This window comes from Tenrec ecaudatus, chromosome 4 (assembly GCF_050624435.1).
Source record: "Tenrec ecaudatus isolate mTenEca1 chromosome 4, mTenEca1.hap1, whole genome shotgun sequence".
Lineage (NCBI taxonomy): Eukaryota > Metazoa > Chordata > Mammalia > Afrosoricida > Tenrecidae > Tenrec > Tenrec ecaudatus.
This window is the reverse complement of record NC_134533.1, coordinates 83,273,167-83,298,947: the sequence shown is the minus strand read 5'-3', so window position 1 is coordinate 83,298,947 and position 25,781 is coordinate 83,273,167. Positions and strand designations below refer to the sequence as shown.

At 35.9% G+C, this 25,781-nt stretch overlaps 1 protein-coding gene across 14 annotated transcripts in view; it reads left to right on the top strand.

Annotated features, from left to right (window-relative positions):
- Positions 1 to 25,781, top strand: part of PICALM (phosphatidylinositol binding clathrin assembly protein) — a 102,685-nt gene that overhangs the window by 41,093 nt on the left and 35,811 nt on the right. For 7 of the 14 annotated variants that reach the window (XM_075546412.1, XM_075546416.1, XM_075546407.1 and 4 more), the window contains 9 exons: positions 7,493 to 7,586; positions 9,143 to 9,254; positions 11,058 to 11,164; positions 13,194 to 13,235; positions 13,783 to 13,868; positions 15,816 to 15,939; positions 16,234 to 16,370; positions 19,324 to 19,427; positions 24,661 to 24,810. In XM_075546412.1, coding sequence (XP_075402527.1) covers positions 7,493 to 7,586; positions 9,143 to 9,254; positions 11,058 to 11,164; positions 13,194 to 13,235; positions 13,783 to 13,868; positions 15,816 to 15,939; positions 16,234 to 16,370; positions 19,324 to 19,427; positions 24,661 to 24,810 — 956 coding nt within the window. The remainder of the gene's footprint in view (positions 1 to 7,492; positions 7,587 to 9,142; positions 9,255 to 11,057; positions 11,165 to 13,193; positions 13,236 to 13,782; positions 13,869 to 15,815; positions 15,940 to 16,233; positions 16,371 to 19,323; positions 19,428 to 24,660; positions 24,811 to 25,781) is intronic. The other 7 variants (XM_075546415.1, XM_075546413.1, XM_075546414.1 and 4 more) reach the window with 2 other exon arrangements.

Genomic DNA, 25,781 nt, shown 5'->3' with positions numbered 1-25,781 from the left:
ATATCTAATTTTGGGGTTTCATTTTTCCTTTTTTTGGCTCAAGGATATTTAAAAGTTCCTATTTTTACAATAACTTTATTCAGCTACAAGTCAGATAAATAAAATTCATCATTTTAAAGTATATATTTCATTAGTTTTTAGTAAACTTGCAAATTGACGTACATTGCTGCTATCCAATTGAAGAACATTGTATCACTTCCTAAAAGAGACCCCAATGCCTATTAGCAATCACTTCCCAGTCCTCTTTCCTCCCAGGTGGCAACCACTGATCTAATTTCACTCTATGGATTTAGCTATTATAGACATAATATATAAATACAATCATATGAGATGTAACTTTTTATGACTGACTTCTTAGGTTTAACATACTGTATTTAAGGTGTATTCCCATTATAGCATATACCATTCATCCTTTTGTAGCGTAACAGTATTCTGTATGAATATGAAGGAGACTTGGTAGTACAGTGGTTAAGTGCTCAGCTACCAGCTGGTTGGCATTTGTGACCATCTGCTTCCGTAAGTATTGATACCTCTGGAAACCTAAGGGGCAGTTTACTCTGCTCTGTAGGGTCACCGTGGGTCAGAATGGACTCAATTGCAGTGAGTTCAGTACTGTATGTTAGGAAAATAAAATTGCCTTAAGTTACTCTTAACTTTCTCTACAATCTTAATTCTTGTTTTTTTCCTTTTAACTGTTAAAAGTTGGAGTTTTCTACCTCTAAATGATCGATTATTTATGTTTTTATAGATTTATGGATTCAGTATTTTATATTTAAATCTGATTTATTTTTGGTTTTATTTGAAGTTAAAAAAGTGAGGTAAGGGGGGTGCATCAGTTTTTTTATAGTAGAAATATGAGGTATTCAAAAGATAAAATTAGTTTTTACTCAGGTAATGATTAGATGACTTTTCATTGAAGCGCTTTTTTTCTTTCTGTAAAGCAGTGATTCTCAACCTTTCTATTGCTGCCACCCTATAATACAGTTCCTCATGTGTGGTTACCCACCCCCCACCATAAAATTACTTTATTTGCTACTGTTATGAATTGGGCAAGCCCTGTGAAAGTATCATTTGACTCCCCAAAGGGGGTGTGACCCACAGGTTGAGAACCACTGCTGAAAAGTGTCTTCTATGTGATATTGCAGGCTTTTAGTTATTCTTTAAGAATTCATTTAAGTACTTCTTTGAGGAAGCCCTATTTTTAAATTGTGTACAACATTCTCTCCTCCATAAGAACGGTGTGGTTGTACTCAAATTCTTACCTACAGGACGTACTGCAATGCCTATGGATGACTAGGGGAGTTTGTAAATAGCACATTATGTGGTATCCTATAGATAAGTATCCTATAGATAATGGAGGCCACAAATTGCATTTAGTGTGATCTTGTCGATTGGTGCAACATCTATTTTCTTTTTGTTTAACATTCATTTCTTACAAATACTAAGTGACCATTTTGAAAGATCTTGAATTCAAATGATGGATTTAAAATGACAAGACATTGTTGTACAATAAGTAGAAATCACTCCCCCAAATAACAAACTCATTGGCTCGTTGGAGCCCCTGTGGGTTTCCGAGCCCATAAAGAGCCCCATCTTCGTCCTGCAGAGCAGGTAGTGATTTCAACCTGCTGGCCATGTGGATTGCAGCCCAGTGCCACACGACCACACTACCAGTGTAGTGTCTGCGGATAAGGGTATGGACAGCAAGCCTTTACTCCAATACTCCATATATTTTGGAAACACTTATATAGATTTTTGTTAGGCATTTGTCTAGAGTCTTAATTCACTTCATTTGTGTTTGTGAAATATTTGGAATTCTTTGTAGTCTAATGTAAGCACATGATATCTCTTTATTACTTGAGAAAGTTGAGGTTTTTCTGAGAAGATGTGATCATAATGTATTGGGCTTAAATTAACTGAGAGTAAAGGTAAGCTCAAAATAGTTGAAATTTAAACGAAGTAGATATTTATTTCTTCCTGAGGTATACAAGACTCTGGAGCTGGAATAGTGCCTATAACTACCCGGGCCCAGATTTTATTTTTTGTTTCTTTTATCTCATGTTTTGGATTTATTGCCTGAGCTCCTTTCAAAACATCCACATTCTAGACAGCATGAAAGAAGGCCCCAGTGTAGCAGTCTACTGTCTTAAGGATACTTCTTCCCACCCCGAAAATGGACAAGCCATCGGATAAAGCTTAGTTTATAGCTACATTATAGCTTAACGGGAGGCTGAATATTGTGGCAACCATAAGGTGTGACCCAGTAAAGCTCTGAGGTTCTGTGTACATCAGACAGAAGGAGGGAGCACAAACTAAGCAGACCAGAGCTGCTGCTATCCCCATGACCCGCGGTAACCAACGCGAGCTGGCCTGCCAGAAGAATATGAAAAAGGCAGGCTTTACTTCTGTTGCTGCCCATAGCAGAGGGACTCAGAGATCATGCAGCAAAAGCTGGAAAAGGCAAAGAAGAAGAAAGGGGAACCCAAGGAGCTTTGTGACTTTGTGTCCAACCCTCTTGCGTAACCCCTGCTTGTGTGCCTGGAGCCAGTCCTACCACAGCTTGCATTCCTCCTTTTGTATTCACAGTGCCAGCACCCCTGGCATTCCCTTTGCTTGCCCTGAGTCCCAAGCAGGTCCCTTTTGTGTTTCCTTCCCCTCAGGTAGCTCCCCCTCTCCCCCTGGGCCATACCTTGGGGGTGAAGGTGTTACCCCTTTGCAGTCTTTTTATCGCTGTGGGGCTCATCCAAAAGTATCAAATGTAGTAGTTTTGTTAAAAAAAAATGAATTATTTGGGACACAACCATCAATTCCTGCCACAGTATTGGAAAGAAGTATATTCTGAAAGGAAATGAATTATCAATAATAATAATTCAATAATTGTGTTAGTCTGGGTAGACTAGGGAAATTCATAGAAATACTCATGTGTATAAAAAAGAGGTTTATACACAAGAGCAATTGAATATTGAGAAAACATTCCAGCCCGGTTCAGATCGTCCATATGTCCGATACCAATCTATAAAGTCCTCTTCAGACTCACGAAACACATGCAATGACCCCGAATACAGAAGATCAGAAGTGGTGGTGTAAGCGTCTCAGATCCAGTGCTAGTGTAAGCATCTCAGCGCTGGCAGGGGTCTCTAGGTGGCTTCTCCAGCTCCTGAGGTCTGGTTGCATCAGGGTAGATCCATGTGGCTTCTCCAGCTCCCAAGGAATAGCACCAAGTGTCTTGTTAATATAGCGTCTCTCCAGGAGTGAGAGAGAGAGAGAAGGATCGCCTTCCTCCAAGGAGGAATTACAGGAGTTCCCAGAATTCTCAGGAGAATGCCGTGCCCACACAGAGGTCTTTTTGGTTTATGTCTTGATTGACAGGCCAGGCTCTACTGCTTCACTTGCTGGCCTCTCAGATCAACACCAGGTTATGTAATTACCACAGACCACCCCTTGTCCATTTGACACTTTCACATCACTCTTTAGCCATATATAGTTTTCAAACAATACTAAAATCTTATCTGTACTTAACAGGATAAAACTAAAATGCATATTCAATAAGGATGCATTTTGAACTCTGTAAGTGAACAAACCAAAAATGTTTTATGCTTCACGATTGTAGTTAAGAACTACCTACCCTATAATCCTATGAATATATTCCCCCACCTATGAAAGTTTGTAAGCCAACCACTTCATGCCTTTGTCTGCCCAATTTTGGGTAACCCATATCTATACTGCCCCCTTACATGAACCCAGTGCTAGAGGAGACAATCCTATTCTTCAACATGAAGAAACTTCATTCTAGTTGGAACCTTGTGAAGTCTGCATCCATAAGCACAGTCAAATCAGGACAGGCTGCCCATAAAGTCTGCAGCAGTATGCACCAGTTCACAAACTCAAATATCTTCTTTTCATCTGGTCAGGTTCTGGTCAACTTAGTGTGGGCCACCTCACAAATTCTCAACAAGCCTAGCCCCTACGTGCTAGGTCATGAACTTCAGATTAACCAACCTGCGCTCTTCTCTAGTTCCTGTAAGTCAAGTTCACGGGTGTCAGTGGTCAGACTCAACCCGTTTCTCTATAGCTGCATTTCTCCCACTCCCACTAGACAAATGGATCCAGGTGGTCACTTAGCAAGCATTTCATTTCAGCTTGCCCACAGGCTCCCTTTAACGATAAGATTAATAATTTAGATATTGATGAATTGTTACCTGACAGGTTACTGCAGATGAAGCTGTTTATTATGACTAGCATCAGTAGGTGACTTGACTAGAAGTTTTCTAATTTCATTTAGTCATCCTTAGGTTTTTATTTACATTAATATTTTAAAATTATGAATTGTATTTTGAATTTTTACCCTTGGGGTCTTTCCTTAAATTATTCATTGGTCTTAATATATTGAAAGTGGCTTTCTATTATAATACTAATATAACTTCAATTTGATAAGAATTTATGTTTTCCTCTTAAATAATGATTATTTGCATAATAAAGGGTAAGCATTTTTGTTCTATCAAATTTTTTGCCTTTATATTGCATACACTAATTACTTGTCTTTGATGAGATTCAGTTCTGACATGGTTTTTAGTGTGCTTGTTCATGGTACTATTTACAGAAAAAATTATAGCTTGTGTTGGAAGTATTAAACACCAGGTTTGGTTCTCTGTCTGAAACTTTTATTGAATGTTGATAGTGTACTTAACATATATGTGGATATTATGAAGAACAATTTTGAGTTGGATAAGGTACATCCAGTAAAGTGGAAACTAATTGATAAAAATAGAATCACATGCTTACTTGGAAAATATTGTCACAAAGAATGTTAAGTGATTTTAAAGCATATAAGGGAGATTTAGGTTTGCTTATATCCTTAGTCAGCAGTGTGACTTGAACTGCATTTAGAATAAGTACCAGGGGAAGCAATTTTAAAAAGATCGTTTTGATGAGAGTGTGGAGAAATAACTATGAAAATCCAAACAGGCCATGTGGCTAAAAGTGAAACCGTGACAGTGGCTACAGAGATGTGAATAGATTTGAGAAGTGATTATGAAATAAAAATACCAGAACTTGATGATGAAGATAATGTGGAAGTTAGTGAGAGAGGAAAGACGAAAGAATACGTGACTAAGCTTTTGGCTTATGTTACTGACAAAGTTAAATGGGAAGGATTTTCTGGGTGTAATGGTAAAGAATGCAGGACGGAGTTTTGGAAATATTTATTTTGAGATAACCCGAGTTTTATGCAAGTTGACATGTCAAGTAGGCAGTTGGACAGACTGACGTGGAACTTCAGCATTCTAGTCTAGGAATATGAATGTTAATGGCATTATGGTGGCCTCTGCCACGGACATGACAGATGAGCAGTAGTATAAAAATGAGGGAAGAGAGGATCCAGGAATACTTGAGTTAAGTGAGCATCTAGAAGCTTAACAGACTGAACAAGTATTAGGTAGGAAGACAATCAGATGAGAAGAGCTTTAGTGGGTGCTAAGAGGGTAATAAAGGACCGCAAGGAGGAGGGAAGCTTTTGATGGGTGCTGAGAAGTCTGCTCAGATGAGGTTTGAACAGCACCTATTGGAGAGAGAACGTGGATGTTCCTGAAGATGATTTATAGTAGATAAATTTAAATGGGGGAATGAGTAGGAATTCATATTGGTAATGAGTTGAAAAAGGATTGGAAAGTGAAGAAGTGACAGCTCTTTAAATCGCTTTTCTCTGAAAGGCAGCTGGATGGGACTACGGGATTAGTGGAAATTGAGTGGCTATATTGATGATCCTAGAGCAGTGGTTCTCACCCTTCCTAATGCCGCAGCTCTTTACAGCTCCTCATGGTGTGGTGACCCTAACCATAGCATTATTTTTGTTGCTACTTCATCACTGTAATTTTGTTACTGTTATGAACTATCATGTAAATATCAGATGCAGGATGTATTTTCATTGTTACAAATTGAACATAATTAAAGCAGTGATTAATCACAAAAACAATATGTAGCTATATTGTAAAATATTTATTTCTAACTACAAATAAATGAAATTTTGTCTTGAAGCATGGTGTAACATGGGTAACAGTCCTCACACCAGGCTCGCCTATGTGGGTGTATCTGCATGTGGGCGGACTGCCTGGAGATGGATAGAGGAGTGGTTCCTAAAACCATGGGGACCCACAGGTTGAGAACCACTGTCCTAGAGCCTTGTTTGTTTGTGCATGGATATAAACATACAAACTTGATGACTGCACTTTCTCACTATGGTAGCTACTTGCCATTTATGTGCCTAATCAAATGTAAAGGGACTGAAATACTATTAAAGATTCAGTTCCAAAAAAAAATTCCGTTCCTCAGTCATAACAGCACAATTGAGGTGCTTAATAGCCACGCAGGACTTGGCTGTTCCTCTGTTGGATGGTGTTTGATAGAACCTTTCCATCAGTTATACACCAATGTGCTAGAGCAAATGACAACAAAGGATTGAGAACAGAGCAGGATCTAGAGCATGTTTTCTAGAGTGGGCAGTCTTGTCCCCCTGGAGGGTGTTGGAATGATCCAGGGGGCTTGCAGAAGCAGATACCGACTGTTGTATCCTGGATTATGACTATCGTACAAATGTTTTTTATTGCCAGGGTAGCACTGGGCAATTTTCTTTTCTTACAGAGGGTGTGGTAGGCCAAATAAGTTTGGGGAGCCTATGATATGGAGCAGGAATGGAGAACCTTTTTTCTTCCAAGGGCCATTGGATATTTATAGCATAATTCATAGGCCAGAAGTAAGACAGCCCTAATGTGGCAGCTAGAACTGCTTCTCTGGTGAGGTGTGTGTGTGATGTTAGCTGGGAGTGATGATTTCTTGATCAAGAGGGGGACCTGTGGGAGTAGTATTTACTTTTGATAGGTACATTTCCTTTGTGTAACAGGAGCAGACCAGAGAGATGTAGATTGGGTCCTAAGACCAGGCAATGTTTTATTTTGGTTTCTTTTTTGGAATAAAATATTTGAGTTCTGAACTGAGAATTTTTGTTTTTGGGGAAAGGGGTGGGGGCTCAAGGCAGCGAAGGAGGGATAGAATGAGGAGGTTTGAAAATAGATTCCATCCAACATACACAGATCATTTGAGGAGCAAAGTGTTTTTTTGTTTGTTTGTTTCTTTATTTTAATCTACAAGACCATTGTTCTTCACATAACATTAGTGGTGGTGAGAATTATGATTTCTTCATGTGTAAAGTACACAGTAGACTTAGTCAAGGCTTCATAAAACGTAAGCTTATATTCTTATACCTCATATTTTATGTCTGCTAGTTAATATTCTTTTTAGTGTTAAATGAGCACTTTGAAGTTGTACATAGAGGGCTTCTTGGGTAACTTTTACCCCCTTTGTATGATTTTTGCTTCTAGTTTCAGGTTCGATAATGACCTAAAAAATAGAGCATTTATTTAAACAGAGTACAAACGTTGTGCTATGTTTAGAACTAGATGGAAGTTCTTTATTAACAAACTAATTTTTTTTTAAACAGGGCTGATGGAGTTATGAGAACAATGAACACAGAAAAACTCCTAAAAACTGTACCAATTATTCAGAATCAAATGGATGCCCTTCTTGATTTTAATGTAAGTTGATTGTACAAAAGCTTTTGTAATTTAAGATTTAAAAACAATAGATGATAATTTAGAAATAAAAGGAAGTTATAAGTAATCCTTAATAGCCCTTAACTTGTTATGTAACTATCGCCCAAATACAAATTATGTTCCCTAGTATTTTCTTTTTTTTTTTGTGAAGAACTAGAGTTTATTTTAGGCTTTTGTTTTGTATTAAATTTGTGTGCCTATGCGTGTGTGCATGTGTGCACACGCGCCTGTGTGTGCATGCCGTGCAGTTTGTCACTCTGAACTGTCTCAACTGTGACGCAGACATTCGCATTTGACAGATGGCCTTCTGCTGTCGGGCGACCCAGGCTGGATGTGACTATTGCCACGTGGCCAGAGCTGTCCGGCTGAGCTCGGCTGGCAGCCTGTGTCTGTGAACCACAGGGAGAGGCGTGGTGAGACTCTACAGCCTCTCTGGACCTTGACCTGGCTGAAGTTTCTAGCACAGAAACTTCTACAAGAGCCCCCACAAGCTGGGCTGGGTTGGGCAGTGTTGGCCAAATCCCTAGTATTTTCTTTAAAAAAAAATTTATTAAGCAAATTTTAAAGAAATAACACAAATTAGCAAGTATAATTGTGTGATTTCCATGTGCCCATTCTCCAATTAATATAGTCATCAGTTCAATTCTTTGTGATGTTTAGACTAAAGTACATGGATTGTTGACTTGTACAAATTAAAAGTGTTAGTAACTATTTACTGTTTACATGAACAATGAGGGTTGGAGATAGAGAAAAACTTTCTCATTCCATAAGACAGAACTATGCCTGTTGGACTAAGACATGTCATAAAAAAACCAAAGAAGTATGACAATTATAAACGTGTGGTAGTCTTAAATTGCCAACCATTGGGCTCCCTCAGAGTAAGAGATCTGAACCACAGTCCTATGACTTCCAAATCATCTTCTCACAGTAAGATGTCAGTCAGCCTTATGTGCAAGGGATTTTTTCTGTTCCTCTTGGGATACAGGTCTTTACCTGGTTTGTATGGCCATTGTTCCTGAGCCCTTGTTTAGTATGTTTATCTGTGTAGGAAAACTGGGATAACTATAAAGACTAGGTGGATTGGTGATTGCCTGGGGCACAGGAGAGGAGGGTGGGGCAAATGGGGAGTCTGCCTCAATGAGTACGAGAAGAAAAGGTTCTTCTCTGTGGTAATGATTGATTTCACCCTTCTTCTTGTGGTAATGATTGTTGCACCCTTCTTGATATTGAATTGTATGAGAAAAAATTACCTTTGACCTCCATAACTTGTCTAAGCAAAATTGATTAATGTTATAGGACTTATACTTAGTTGTTGTTCAGATATAAATCTGAACCCACTTTACCATCAATTTTGTGCTGCTTGGCTTTACCTGATTTCAATAAATCAGTGACTTTTTATCTTTAGTATGCCTAAGTGTATGAATTTACTCTATTTTAATAAAGTCTTTTTGTCAGTTTCCTCTAAAACTACATAACCTTATTTTCATTTTTATTAAAGTTTTATTAAATTAAATTTTTATTTTCATTTGTATTCCTAGGTTAATAGCAATGAACTTACCAATGGAGTAATAAATGCTGCTTTCATGCTCCTGTTCAAAGACGCCATTAGGCTGTTTGCAGCATACAATGAAGGAATTATTAACCTGTTGGGTAAATATTGCTCTAGTCTAATATTTTATTTAACTTGTGCTATGTTTATAAATATATTGACTGAAATGTTACTTACAGCTGCCAAAAATCAAATCCTTGAGGTTTATATAGGTTATCAAAGCAGTTTATTTGGGAAAAAGGATTCTACACCTGGCTGCACATGTTAAGTAATTCAGCACTCAATGTTGTTTTCAGAATGCTCAGCTACATGAATTACATATTTCTCAGATATAGCTGGTTTTCTATCATTTGAATAAATTAAGTTTTTAAAGTTTATTTTAATAATATTAAACCAATCATGTTTTGTCATAATTTATTATATAAATGAAATTTTACTTTAAAATTGTTATTTTATATACTAATTTTAAAAAGCAATTATTTTAAATTCATTCAACATTAATTTTTTGGATGTCTTATGAGATCCATTAGGGATTTTTGGTGCCTTATTGTCTATTTCATATGTATAGGACATAGTTTTGTCTATAAAATACTCATTTATTTTAATGGAATATGTAATTGCTAAGGGCACCAAAGTATCAAGTGCAGATATCAGTTATGTTTACTTATTTGTGTGAGTTCATTCCCCACCTCAAATCTTTAAAAAATTTATTTTAATCCATTTTTAATTATTGGCTAGGTTAATACAAACTCATTCCGGGATGCTTTAATCCATAGTAATATGCAAATTTGATTTACTTTTTCTCCAGGGAAGAAAGAAAATTTTTCTTTAAAATTTTGTTGAGGCATAGACTTTCTACCTTATTACTAGTGAAACTTTTTTTCCCCTTGAGGAGAACATTTATTAAGTCTTAAAAGGGACAGAGCGAACACAAAGACTTTGTCATGTCATCTGAATGAGAAAAGCCATTGGCACAAGGTTATGATAGTATCCCAAAACACAAAGGAGTTTTGTGTGTTAATCTTGTATCTTGCAACTTTGTCGAATTCATGTTATCTTTAATTGTTTATGTGCATTCTTTATAACTCAACAATGAAAACACAGGCCAATTAAAATAGACAAAGTGTCAAATAGACACGTCAGCAAAGAAGATAGACAAAAGGTCAATGAAAACATGATAAAATGTTCAGCATCGTTAGCCATTAGTGAAATGTAAATTGAAACCATAGTAAGATACCATTTCACACTCACTTGGATGGTTATAATAAAAAAGACGGGTAACAGCAAATATTGTTGAGTATGGAGAACTTGAAACTCACAAAGAATTGCTGGTGGGAATGTGAACTGATCCACCTACTGTGCACAATAGTCTTCTCGTTCATCAATAAGCCAAACATAGAATGACCATGTAGCCTAGCACTTCCACTCTAGGTGTATCACCAAGAGAACTGAAAACAGTTGTTGAAACAAAAACTTGTGTATTGATATTTATAGCAGCCCTGGAACCACCAGTCTGCTTTTTAATCCAAAGATTTGCTTTTCCTAGATATCTAATATATAAGTGAAATCATGTAGACATTTGTGTCTAGCTTCTTTTTGAATAATATTCTAACATATGGGCATTTCATTTATCCATTTGTCACCTGATGGGCATTTGATTTAGGTGGGGTTATTGGGAAGAGTGCTGCTATGACTAGAACAACTTAAGCTATTCCCTGTCTATATATTTGCCGAATATCTAATTTTAATTTATCACTGATAATTTTATTTTATGATGACTTTATTCTTTGACCTATATTATCTGTAGCAGTACTGGCCTTTTGCTTTCTGAGAACTTTATCTGTGATGTGTGTGAAAATACTTGTATTTTGTGTCAGATGAATGTTTTTATATACTTTTGGCAGAAAAATATTTTGATATGAAAAAGAACCAATGCAAAGAAGGTCTTGACATTTATAAGAAGTTCCTAACTAGGATGACAAGGATCTCAGAGTTTCTCAAAGTTGCAGAGGTAAATTATCTTGACTCTAGTAAGGTCTATCTTCAATCATATAAGTATGCTCTATAGAATTCAGTGGTGTATGATGCATTGATAAAATGTATTCTATGATACTAAGTGCTCAAAATTGAATATAGAAAGATACTCTTCTAAAATGTTTACACCAGTGTAAAATTAGGTTGGTGTCACATAGAAGTGGTATTGATTTTGTTTTATCCACTCATTGTCTAAGACTTACTGTGTTAAATATGGTAGAAAATATTGTGTGTGTGCAGATTCCTTTTGAGCCACATGATTCAAAACATTTTTGTTTCTTTACCGAAATGAGTTTAGGGTACTTATTGTTTGACTGTCATTGCTTATGAAATTTTGTAAATGTGTGTTTTAGACCTGCCTCCCCTTGACATTAAAATATTACTCTGCGACCTCCTTGCCATTAAAACGTTTGCACTATAAATCATAATCCAGAATAAAGTGTAGGTATCTACTTTTGCAGTCCCCCTGGATCATCCTTGCATCCCCAGTGGGCAATTATCACCCACTTTGGGAAACTCTGTTATAGATTAATCGTTTTGCAAATCTTATAAGTCACATCTCAAATTATCACAGACAGCAGTGTGGTAATATTTGGCATTATTTTGCTAGACCAGAGGTGGCTGGATATATCTCATTGGATAGCTTTGAAAGTTTTCTTGCTTATAATTGGTTAGTTGAATCAAAGTTAATCTGGAACTAGTAAAATTGATAAATCTAGACTCAATTTCTGTAGTGGTATTTCTTTTCTAAGCAAACAGAATAGGAGAGAACAAGATGACAAAACCTTTGGAAAAAAACAGCATTGTTGTTATTCAGGTGTTGTTCCATGAAATCTACTGAATTTATTCAGATTTAATGTACTTTTTTCCAATAAAAACCATTGCGCTTTTCCATTTCCTGCTAAGTGGTTGAGAAGCCCTGGTGGCGGAGTGTGGCACATTGGACTTGTAACTTATAGGTCAGAAAAAGATGGGGCTTTCTATTTCGGAGAGAGTTGCAGCTCTAGCACTGACAGTGAGGGCAGTTCCCCCTTGTCTTAAAGGACTGTGAGTCACAGCTCCTCCAGGGCAGGGAGCTTGGGAAGCTGCTCTAGTTAGTTACCAGTTTCAGAGTAAGTCCTTACACTTTCATGTCTGCAGTTTTTAATTTGAGATAAAATAGACTATCGCATAGGAGCTGAAAACTATGAGGGCTCTTCTGCCCTAAAAATATCCAGTCATGAAGTTGTCTTTAGATTTTCAGTTTCATCACGAGGCTTTAATTCCTGGATTAAAGGCAAGAAATAACCTCTTAAAATATGATCAGTGAGGGACAAATGTATTTGGCAGTGATTGGCTATGATAACATCTTAGTATGAATTGGTTTATTAAATTTTCTACTTATATTCTGGAACTAATCCCAGAGTACTTGAAGAAAAGTAGAGAGGGTGATTAGCAAATGAAATAAAGCCGTGAGTCGGAAAACAGTTTTCTAATTTGGGTTCTGAAATTGCTAAGAACAGACTTACACCTTTTTCTTGAAAATTGCTTAGTTTCATGAAACTGTTTGGGGACTGCATTGGGTATATATACTGTGTGCTATATCCTGGTTAGACATTACTTGACTTTTATGTAAGACCCTCACCTACTTTCTACCATTGTTGAAATGTGTTTTACCATGTGACACATCGAAGTGTTGTTTTGTTTTTGTTTTTAATAGAACAGATGGATTTTTCAGGTGCTACTAAGGCTATTTAATATTGATGCTTAGAACACATGGTATTGGTAACTTTAATAGTCTGGTTGAATTTCTAACTCTATAATTTGACTCCTGTAAAGAGGCATCAAATAGCATGTAAGCTATTGAAATAGTGAATGATAATTTTAGAAAGTAATTTCTTTTGATTTAAAAAAATCTGTCCAAAATATTGTTCACATAAAAACTACATAAATGTAATTTTCTAAATTTTATTGTAAACACAATTGTCATACTATCTATTGAAAGCAATACTACTTTATTTTTATAGCAAGTTGGAATTGACAGAGGGGATATACCAGACCTTTCACAGGTAATTGAATTGTTATATTAATTCACTACCTATTGTGTACTGGTAGTTATGAGGTTACAAACATGAATAATACACATTCTCTACTGCTACAGACATTAGTGTTATTTTCCTTGCAGAGTTTGTTTTGATGTAATGCGAAGATTATTCTAGCAATTTGACTGTATAAAATTCTTCATTTTATACCATCTCGTTTAGTTTACCAGGGTTTTAAACCATGAGCATAAGATTGATTGTATCCACTAAAAGTACTTTTTGCAAGTCCTGATATCAGCGCTGTGATTGTATTCACATTTGAAAACCTGTCATGTATATTAATGATACAAGATAGTGTTTTTTGTTATGCTTTTTAATAAGTTTAGTTCATGTGTATATATGCCAGAAACACCTTCATTCTTTATGCATTTGATTTTGCATTAATTTTTGATCATTGAAGTTTAAAAAGCTTTGTGTAAAATTTTTTGAAAAAGCTTTGTGCTAGACTGCACTTAATTTATTTTGACCAATGTCATGATTTTTGTGAAAATTATTAATATTTGTACCATTTTAGGCCCCCAGCAGTCTTCTAGATGCTTTGGAACAACACTTAGCGTCCTTGGAAGGAAAGAAAATCAAAGATTCTACAGCTGCAAGCAGGTACTTTATTCCTTATTGATTCAAGTATGAAAGTGATGTTTTTCAAGGCAGAGGAGTAGAGCTCAATAGGGCTGCTGCTAGGATTAAATGGGTTAGTGTGTGTAAACTCTTAAAATAATTCTGACCCTCAATAGCAATCTGTTAAAATGATGATATTGACTAATTGGATTAAATTTATGTTCTTAGTATCAAACTTTCTTTTGATAAAACATTCATTTGTATGATGCTTTACATTAATTTGATTAACACTCAAACTATCACTGTGAAGTATGCATTTATAATATTGAAACCCAAACCTAAAATGTCTAGCACCAAATTTTATCATCTTTCTCTGTTGCTATCATGTGGTATGTTATTGGCATATTTTAGGCAGTACGTGTTGGGTAACTAACTTTTAGGTCAACAGTTTGAAATTATCAGCTACTCCTCAGGAAATGATGAGGCTTTCTATTCCCAAAAAGCATTAGATTTCGAAACCCACAGAGGCAATCTGCTGTCTAGGCTTGCCATGATTCCAAATTGGCTTGATGGCAGTGAGTTTGGTTTGTTTTGGACTTTGAACTGATTTCCAAAACTAAGACCAATTAACCAACATATTGTAAGTAACAGCAAACATCTGCTTTGGTGACATAATGAATTACATGATAGGCTGCTTCGTAGGAGAAAGATGAGACTTGTATTTCTTTACAGTCTCAGAAAATTCGCAGGAGCAGTTCTACCCAGCTTATAGGGTGGCTGTGCTTCAGAATTGACTCCATGGCAGCGAGAGTTAGCAACCTTGTTTCTGATGGTGATTTGACTGATTCTCGTGTTTTCTTTTTCTTTAAAAATTTTTTTTTTAACATTTTATTAGGGACTCATACAACTCTTATCACAATCCATACATATACGTACATCAATTGTATAAAGCACATCTGTACATTCTTTGCCCTAATCATTTTCAAAGCATTTGCTCTCTACTTAAGCCCTTTGCATCAAGTCCTCTTTTTTCCCCTCCCTCCCTGCTCTCCCTCCCTCAAGAGCCCTTGAACATTTGTAAATTATTATTTTGTCATATCTTGCCCTATCCGGCGTCTCCCTTCACGATTCTCGTATTTTCTTAAGAGAATTTTCTTTTACAAATAGGAAGGGAGGATTTGTATAAATTATAGGGGGAATTTTCCTTTGATTCTTTTCAAACATTTTTGTTGTTTCAGAACTTTAGAAAATAGCACCCTTCCCGTAACCACACCACCTCCCTGTCATAGGGTCAATTCCCAACCTTAGCGCTGTGTGCAAGGCCGCCCGGCGTTGCTGTGGAAGGAAGCCAAGAGGTTCTTCCTTGGAGCCGCTGGGGTGTGAACCACCAGCGACGTCACGGTTGGCATTCCAGGGCTAACTGGGGAGCACCTTGAGGACTCCCTTAAGTATTTTGTAGAGAAAATCAGTTTAAATGTCATTATAGATTTTAATGTTTTGACCCAGATATACTGTTTGAATTATTATAGTAGATTATTACAAAATCCAAAATTACCAAGCCTAAATCATTTGCAAAAGGAATGAAAATATTGATGAAGTATAAAAATGTACTTCAGTAAGCGAGAAACCCAATACTTCTTACCTGTAAGGTTTTCCTTGGGGAGTTTTGGAGCTCTTTCCCGTTTGTGTTGATCCCTTCCTTTGGAGCTGAAAAGAGACTGCCCTATTCTATTGGGAACCCTTTGCACGCTCTGACATTTATTTTTAAAAGCTGTGGCTCTAGTATATACATCAGCATTGTTCTCATTGCTATAATCTTATAGGTCAGTCAGTAGACTATTTTATCTGAAGTACTGGTTTTAACTCGAGGGTTAAATTCTAAATTATAGTGCCTAACCATAGTGCGGTTGCCAAGTCATTTCCTGACTTGTTTGTGATGTGATGATATGTTTGGCAAAAGGCCATATTACCTCTGTCCATTTACCCTAGGGCAACAACACTTTCCAATGCAGTCTCTTCCTTGGCAAGTACTGGCCTCTCTCTAACCAAAGTGGATGAAAGGGAAAAGCAGGCAGCTCTAGAGGAAGAGCAGGCTCGTTTAAAAGCTTTAAAGGTAGGTGTGCATGTTCTTTGTATCTGGGAAAATAAGCACATGCGTTCGGGAAAGTAAAAGAACCTCTGAGCAGACGTGGCAGTATTTAATGTACGGCTATCTAAATGAGGAGAAATTTAGTAGCCTTAATTTTTTTTATCCTGACAGTGAATAATGAGTGAAGGAAGCATCAAGCAAATAACTTGTTGCTCTCAAAACAAAAGAAGTAAATGCTCTGGGGGTTGTTTGTTTTGTTGAGGCCTTATGAACAGATTTGGTTTCTGAATTTCCTAAGCCATTTCCGTTCCTCACCAGGAACAACGACTAAAAGAGCTTGCAAAGAAACCGCATGCCTCTTTGACAACCGCAGCCTCTCCTGTGTCTGCCTCAGCGGGGGGCATAATGACTGCCCCCGCCATTGACATGTTTTCTACCCCTAGTTCTTCTAACAGGTAAGTGAAAAGCTCAAATGACCTTTGACAATTCAGGTTGAAAAACTTCTAATTTCGGGTAGCTTTTCAGTTTCTTTTGATTTATGATTTTATGACTAAACAAAGTGGTGATAAAGGATGGTGGTAGTGGTAGTGGTGGCGGCGGCAGCAGCAGCACCATGCAAGGCCAGCTCATGATGACTCTTGTACTCTGTTCTACCAATGAAACTTTGCAATCCCAAACCATCCTTGTTCTGTTTGAGTCCTTGGACTCCTTGAGAGTGGCTTTCTTTCTCCATGTCCTTTTCCAGTGACTGGTCTCTCCTGACAACTTGTTCAAAGGGTGTGAGGTGAAGTTTCACCGTCCTTGCTTCTAAGGAGCATTCTGGCTGTTCTTTGTCAACCCATAGTACTTTCAATATCCTTCGCCAATACTATATTTCGAATACATTGATCCTTCTGCAGTCTTCCTTACACATTGTTCAACTTTCATATGCATTTGAAGTGATTGACAACACCGTGTCTTGAATCAGGCACACCTTACTCCTCAATGTGACATCCTTACTCTTCCGCACTTTAAAACAAGGTCTTTTGCTACAGATTTTCCCAGTTCAAGAAGTCATTTGATTGCTTGACTGCTGCTTCTATGAGCATGTTTGCTATAATACCTAAATATAAAATGATAAGATTTTGTCTTTTACATTTTAGGAGATGGAGTATGCTAAATTATAAATTTATACTAATTGTTGTATTGTGGATTATCTATGGGCAAGCTTGATTATATTAAAGTTATGATTAGACACAGTTGTGTAGTGTGGTAGTGGCCCAAGATTTTTTGACTCTAGAATATATATGTGTGCATTTCACGTATTATAAAACATCCTTACATTGGATATTAAATATATCTCGGATGTTAATCTCTAATCTAGATCACAGTACCAGATTTTAGTTGCCAAATTTCTTCTTTATTGAAGTTTTTCAGACCAATCTAAATAATCTTTTTTTATGTAAGCTACTCAACAATTTGGATCTAATATTTCCAGGTGAATTACAATAATTGGCTTTTTCTTAATCTGTTCTCCACCCCCCCACCCCTTTTTTTTAACCTCATAATGTTCAAAAGTGGAAGTGAGATCAGTGGTCTCAATCTGTACTGTGTATCAGAATTACCCCAGAGGGTTTATTAAACCACAGATATTTGGACCCCACATTCAAAGAATTTTTCATTAGTAGGTCTAGAATTGGGGGATGGGTGCAGTTCCAAGAATTTTCTTTTCTAATATCTCCTGGTGACTCGATTTTCGCACAGGGGGTGGCATTTGGCTACAGTGCCATAGAATGTGGTAAGCGTTTTTTTTTCCCTTTGATTTTGTTGTTGATGCTATTTACTTACTTCCGCCTTGAAATTTTTTCTACTCTCTATTGACTCTTGCCACAGCTCAGTGTGAGCTTTACTAACTTGGCTTCTACTTGGTCTCTGTTCCCTGAAATCCTACTATATGTTTGTTGAATATAGGTTTGTGTTTTTTCATCACTTTTTTATGTTTTTAGGAGTGATGAATGGAAAGGATGTTGAATATTTGAGGAGGGAGACATATTGGAGAAGAACTAATTTGGCCATGTTTTATTTCACTTTTATACTATAAATTTTCATTCCTTTAATAATTGGGACAAATCTTATAATCCACTTAAAATAATACTTATTTTATATTCTGCATTTTTCCCAAGTGCACAAAATACATTTGTAATTTTGTTTTTAGTGTTAATTTCAAGTGATGTCAAGTAATTATTAATGAATAGGAAATTTTTGGACATGAGATTTTTTAAAATTTTAATTCAGGTTTAAATACTCTCAAAATTATGGTCCTTGAGATCATATTGTTTTGTTTAACTATATAATTTTTAATTTATACATTTTTTCAATGCAGGGAATAGGAATAGACAAATGATTAACCAAACCTGAACCCTTTGTTGTCGAGTAGACTCTGATTTACAGCACCCTAAACTGAGAAGAATTGCTCCGTAGACTTTCTGAAACAGTTATCTTTATAGGAACAGGCAACCTCATCTTTCTCCCATGTTGTAGCTAGTAGGCTTGAGCTTGTGAACTTTTGGTTAGCAGCCCAGCACGTTACCCACTGTGTTACCAGGGCATTTTAGATGAATAATAGCTCTCTACTCTTTATATTGAGACTTACAGGACACTGTAGATAAATGTTAGATCTTTATTTTACATCTTGAGATTTAAAGCAGACATCTTTCTCATTGAGAAAAGTTATAGTTCTATCTAGAAAATTATTTTACATCTAAAAGTTGTCTTCAAAACTTCTTTAATTATGTAGATGGTAAAAATTATCTATGCCACTTTTCAGTTTCTTATTTATGTGAAAATAAAACATTAATTACCAGGCCTAAAATATCAGTCTTTCTGGCCCCTTTAAATACTTATAAATATTATGGAGATAATATCTTTTGGAATTGTGCAATGGGGTGGCTCTTTTATAAGCTTATACCATAGATAAGTTTGTAATTTTCTTCCTGTGTTGCTGATCAGTTGTATGGCTATAGAAGCAGTGGAGGTGAGATTAAAAGGGTATTTTACTTAGTTAGGAGCTTTGGTATTTTAAATGCGATTCAACTTATGGGAAGTTAAAATTTTAATTGTAGTATTTTATATTTTTAATCATGTTTACGTTAATTTGAATGACAGAATGAGGGTTTTTCTGGAGAAGTCATTGATCTTTTTAAAGAAACGCTATTATCTGAATCCTTAAAAAATGTATAATGTTTGAATATTTTTTCTAGACCTTTTTGGATTGTTCATGAGGGTTATTTAATTATCTTGTTGAAATGTCCCCATTTTCAGATTTATATTACTACGTTTTCCCCTTCCTTTTTAATGCCTACTTTTGGGGATGGTGACAAATGTAGCAAAAATCACATCATACATTTTTTTCTCACAATCTCTTTCTAGCACATCAAAGCTGCCAAATGATCTGCTTGATTTGCAACAGCCAACTTTTCACCCATCTGTACACTCGCTGTCGACTGCCTCTCAGGTCACAAGTACGTGGGGAGGTAAGCACGCATGAATGTTACCTTGGGTGCCAGCCGTCCCTCAGCTTCATTCCGTAGTGTTGAAGTTTGTGAGTGTGTTTGGTTCCACTTGAAGCTTGAGGAATTGAGAAATATTAAGGTGGTATTGAAATGATTTTGTTCCTTAGAGACATTTTCATTTATATAACAGTGTAATTTTGAAACATATATTTAGGTTAAATTATGAAATGAGGTTTAATAAAGATAAAATGAAATGGAGTGGAAGGATCATATGTGTGCAAGTGTGAAATCGTTCTATGTTCTGTTCTATTCCATAGCCAGGAAATACATGGTGGCTCTTTTACTGTTGGATAGCCCCCAAGAAAAGTTTTTACTCGAGGGGGGAAACTTCTTGTTTAAGTATATAGCAAGGTTCTAGTAAAAGTCAGATGGGATCGCATGAAAAACTTTATGCTACTTATGTTTGAAATTCTTATGTAATTTACACTTAGATTCTTTTACATTTTCTGCTAGTGTCAGCTGGAATACTTTCCTCCTGAGTGGTTTTAATGTGACACTTACCTTTTTTCTTGCACCATTTTGAATGCAAAAGAAGAGCTTAGTTGGTGTTGATATTTCAGCTGTTTCCCTTAGACATTTCGTACGTAGGTGGGCTCGTTCGCTTGTTTTGGTACTTTTGCTTGTATGTACACATGCGTTCTTTTAAGGGCCTTGCTGGCGTAATGATTGAAGTGCTTGGCTGCTGACTGAATGCCATCAGTTTGAACCTACCATTTGCTCTGAGGGGCAGTTGTGGCCGTGGCTTCAGTGAAGACCGGAAGCCTTGGAAACCCTGTGTGGGGCACTTGTACTCTGTCCCAGAGGTGACTGCGTTGGGATCAGCACCAATGTGTTTGGCTTTGATTTATGTGTTTATTATTTTACAAATGTCCAAAAATTGTTTGGGAGAGAAAGATATTTTGAGAAAGGAAGACATAATCTTAGAAAAAATTCTTCATTACAAATGGCAATTATAGTAGCTCACTTAAAAAATCTGAATCGATAGGTTTACCTCTCATAACAAAGATAAATCATTTATGTATCTAATGAATTTTTTACAGCTTATGAAACATGACTTTAAAATTTTTTATTTTCATTATTTGGGCTTTTAAAGTGTGTTTCTGCTTTACTTAGTGTATTTTTTGAAAATAGCATGCACGCTCTTACGTTTTTGCAAGTTGTATATCCACTCTTGTGTTAGTTTCCTATGCATGTTATATGTGTGTGTACTTTATGTATGTGAACATGTTGCATGTGGAAAAATAACAGATTAGGGCTGTATTCTGTGTATTAAAATGTAAGCTGTGTAAAAACAGGACTTTGCTAATATTTTGTTCCTTGCTGTATCTTTTACTGCCTAAAACAAACACATCTTGATATATAGTAAGTGCTCTCTGTATATGTTTGCTGAATGGATACTGCACCACCCCCCATGAAAAATAATATTTTTCTGTCAAATTTAGGCAAAAAACAGGGACATTGAATATTAAGGAGAATGTGAATTTTGAACATTAATTTTAATAAAAATTGACCTGACTTTGAAGGCTAGTTTTAATTTAGCTTAAATCTATAATTTCTAAAAATGATATAACAATTTAGGTCAAAGAAATATTTTAAATGACTTAAAAATGAATTAATTATAGGTTACGAAAAGTTTAATATCTTAATGATATGTCCTGATTGTAAGATTTTTAATCTGCCCAAATTGTGTAAACTTATTTCCTGCCTTATTATGAATTGCTTTAGAAAAGATTAGTTGTAGAATTAATGTGATCATTTTGGTCGTTTTAGCTTGACTACTTTTTTTCAAAACCAAATGTAGTTTTCTTTCGAAATAGATGAGAGAGAGAGAGAGAGAGAGAGAGAGAGAGAGAGAAACACTCTCCAGTTTGCCTCATTGACTTGTTAATGATCCGCTAACTTCTCCAGAAGTGGTCTGGAAGCTAAGCAAGCACTGGGTTGAATACTGATATCTGGAGCAACTAAAGTTTTTTCACCCTGAAAACTTTGAATCATAGCAGGTCTAAAATTTACACATTATATCTCAGCTTTGTGCATTGTTGTATGTTTTAAATTAAATGAAATGAAAAAGATTGGTTCATTGGGTCATACTGTACAGGATACACTTAACATTTTCTTTAAAAAACAAACTATTCCATTTTCGATGTGTAAATGTACATATCAAGCATAGTGGTATTAATTCATTTCTTTGGTATTAGTTTAATTCTAGTGTAAATTTTAGAAATTATTTTGAAATTACTAGTATAGTATAAAAATACGTTTTATGAGTGGTAAGAAAAATAATGGGAAAACATTTTAAAGTTGTGAGCTTAGATAAATCAATTTTACGTTACAATAGCTGGAATATTATTACTACTTCTTGAATTTGTTTCTTATTATTTGTAATGTTTTCTCTGTCACTAGAAAATTAACTTCACTTAGATTATAGTGTTCAATTAGATTTGAAGATGATTTCATTTGTTGGTTGATTAAATATACATTTACACATATCTATGCACATTCCTTTTGAAGATGCTTCACATAATAAGACATTATTGGAATTCAGGGTTGGGATAAAATAGTATCAATTAATAAAACAGCTGATAACTAGTAACCTTTCTCAAATTATCTTCTTATAAATGGATGTTACAGAAATCATGTCCCATTTTCTGAGTAACATCTATCATGTCTTCATTTGTTTTGTTTTTCTTGTCCAGTGAAGTTATAATATATGTTAACAACTCTGCCACTGCTAACTTAAGTATCTAAAAATATATGTACTTTCAACCTAACTGGTCATCTGTAAACTTAATGCAGTTAACCTTCTTATGCACCAAGAAATTAGAGTTGTCTTTGTTAAATTCTTATTTTCATACAAATACCTACCATATATTACCATTTTTTTCCATTTTATGAAGTACCATAGATTTTCAGTTTTTATTTCTGAATTAGTTTTTCAGTTCCTTCCTCTCCTTTCTGGGCAGTGGTAGGTGAGAAAGATGCTGAAAAGATGTTGAAATATGCTCATTTGAGTTTGAGTAGTATTATGAAAGTTTGTGGGAAAATTACATTTTCTTTCACTTTTATTTTTCCATGAAATTTCTGAAGCCCTCGTATATTTTGAAACTTTTGTGGGACTTTATTTTGGATGTGAAGGGTTGTTCCATAGGAATATTTAATTCCTAGAAAGCTTCTCTTCAAGTTTTCAAGTTTTATTTTAAAAATTGTACTTGAACCAATGTCCTAAATATATTTTGGTATTTCCATTTTCAGCAGTGGTTTCTGAGACACTTACCTTTAATTTACTGACTCTAAGGAAATGTTCCTATTGGCTCTCAGACCATTGCCTTCATCTGCATCGTTCAGTCACAAAGTCCTCACAGTAGAATGGAGTACTCAATGCTGTGATTAAGGGCACAGTGTTCTTCCGGGAGGAGCAAAAGCTAGCCTTATCCACGTATGAAAAAGGGATCCTGTTTGGAAGCAAGGGAGTGCTTCCAAGTTTGTAAGAGAAAAACTTATGACACGCTATTTTATTTTTTATATTTACTTTGTACATGTTAGGATGATAAAATCAATGACTTTCAATCATAAGAATGATCGTGATCATACATTAGGTGTATGTACAGTAAATGATTCTCGATTAACATTAGATGTCGGATTTGATAACAGTACATATGTGCAATGATTCTAGTAGGAAACAACACATCTTATTCATTCATCAGATCATTTAAAGAATCTAAAATTTTATCTAGCCTTAATAGCTGTTCCCTCCCTGCTTGCTTAAGAGCTCATCCTTTGTCTGTGCTTTGGTTTTCTGAAATAATTTTTCCTTTAGACCAGTGGTTCTCAACCTGTGGGTCATGACCCTTTGGGAATCGAACGACACTTTCACAGGGGTCACCCGATTCATAACAGTAGCAAAATTACAGTGATGAAGTAGCAACAAAAATAATTATATGGTTGGGGTCACCACACCATGAGGAACTGTATTAAAGGGTCACAACATTAGGAAGGTTGAGAATCACTCCTTTCGACCTTTTCTTCATCTTTATTTTTCAGTTCGTATGTTAAACGCGTGCAAGAGTTATTTCCCTGTGCTACAAATACCTTTTTGCATCTAATCTGCAGTTTCCTTCCCTTTTCATTCTGCTGAGTTGTGTGTGTGTGTGTGTGTGTGTGTGTGTTCAGAGTTTTAACGTGATAAAACATAGCACTTGCCAGTTTAAATGTAAAATTCGTCAACATTGATAATATTCGCAATGCCATGCAACCTTCAGCACCATTTGAAAACGTTCCCTCTTCCATACAAGACACACCACCTATTGAGCAGTAACTCTCCATTACTAGGCCCAGACCCTGGCATCCGCTAGTAGACTTTGTGTTGTTATGAATTTGTCTATTTTAGATGTTTCATAAAAGTGGGATCATTTTAGTTTGTCTTTTTGTGTATGACCTGTTCACATAGTGTAATGCCTTCTAGTTTCAACCATGCTGTATTCTGGATGTTAACACATAATTCCTTTTTATGACCGAATAACCTATTATTTGTTTATACCAAATTTTGTTCATTTATTGGTGGACACCAGTATTAGTTCCATCTTTGGGCAGTTATGAATAATTGTTCTGTGAATATTGGCATACACGTATCTGCTTGAGTTCCTGTTTTCGGTGCTTTTGTAACTTCACCGAGGAGTGGCTTTGCCGGGCCTTTTTCCATGTTTAACTTCTTGAGGAATCACACAACTGCTGTCTGTAACAACGGGGCCATTGTAACACGTTCATATCCCTCTGCATTTTGAAATTTTCCTTACACCACACACATATCAGATGTTAACATAAATACAGCTAGGCCACCAAAGGCAGTATGCTCTCACCTTGGCAAGGAAGTGGAGTTCTGAGTGGGTGATTCTTGCGTAGACATATTTTGGTTATTATTGAACTACCTGGCCCTTGGCTTCTTGCTGTTGGAAAAGAAATCTGTACTTAGTAGTAGGCTGTTACTGTTATAGACATACAAGTGTTTTGTCTTTAAAAATTCATTTTAAAATATGTTAAGTACAGTCTTCCCTCATGATAACTTGAGTTTTTAATATTCATAATCAATAAAGAATAATATAGTTACTACTTTTCACTTTGTGCTTTTTGACTAATCTCAATACTAATTTATTTGCTTCCTTTCTTCATTTTGCCATAATTGACTTGGACTGCACAGATCCTTTTTCTGCTACTGTAGATGCTGTTGATGATGCCATTCCAAGCTTAAATCCTTTCCTCACCAAAAGTAGTGGTGATGTTCACCTTCCCATTTCTTCAGATGTATCCACTTTTACTACTAGGACACCTACTCATGAAATGTTTGTTGGTAAAGTACCACTTAACCTTTTTTTCCAATTAATATTTATACTGCTAAGTACTTTGCATAGTCATTACTTATTTTAAGATAATGTAATTATTACTTTGGATTTTGAAATAAAGGAGATAGCATTAATGTGGAGAAGTTTTCAAATAAATACTACTAACTCTTAATACAAGTTCTTAGGAAAGAGAGTTTCTTTTAAGTTGAACTTTTTTTAGTGTCATTATAGAATTCTAGGTATCATAGGCAGCATTCTGGTTAGTACAGAAGATTGGTGTTTAGGATTGATTTCAGTGTATTTGTTAAGCTTACTTCTGTAATTCTGTGTGTGTTTTCCTCTGTGCATGAGAGATAAGGTGTTTATCACTCTCAGTAGATATCTTAGCCTTTTATTAGCTTTCAATTGTATCAGATTCTTCCATACCTTCCTTCCCATTGCTAAAGGTCTCACTTCATTGTTCCCTTTGAAATCAGTGAAAAGTAGAAAGTATATTCATTGTATCTCATGAGATAGAGAAGCAACTTAACTTGAATAGTCTTAAACTGACACATAAAAAGACACAAAAAGGCAAATTTTCATAACAGCCTATATTTAGTAACCGTGACTGGAAGTGTGTCTAAGGCAGTTTCTGTATGTTGGCATACTGAAGCAAGGCCTTTGCCTGGGTGCTCTACCTTACCTCTTTATTGGGGGTCAGAGCAGCACACAGGCCTGTTACCTCTGTACCCAGCGAAGTGTGCCAGGGTGCAGGGCAGTGAGCAACCAGTTCTACGGGTGGTATTCACGTCCCATTCACACAGAAGCAGAGCAAATACAGGGCCGTGGTGAGAGAGTTAATTGTTATTGGAGGAGAAGCGTCTGACAAGAAATAAAGTCTAAGGTAGCATTTTCCTCCTGTTTCTTAAATTCAGGCCTGTGGTTAGGAACGAGACAACGACCAGAAAGCAAAGTAGTGAAACAGAAGGCAGACACTCCA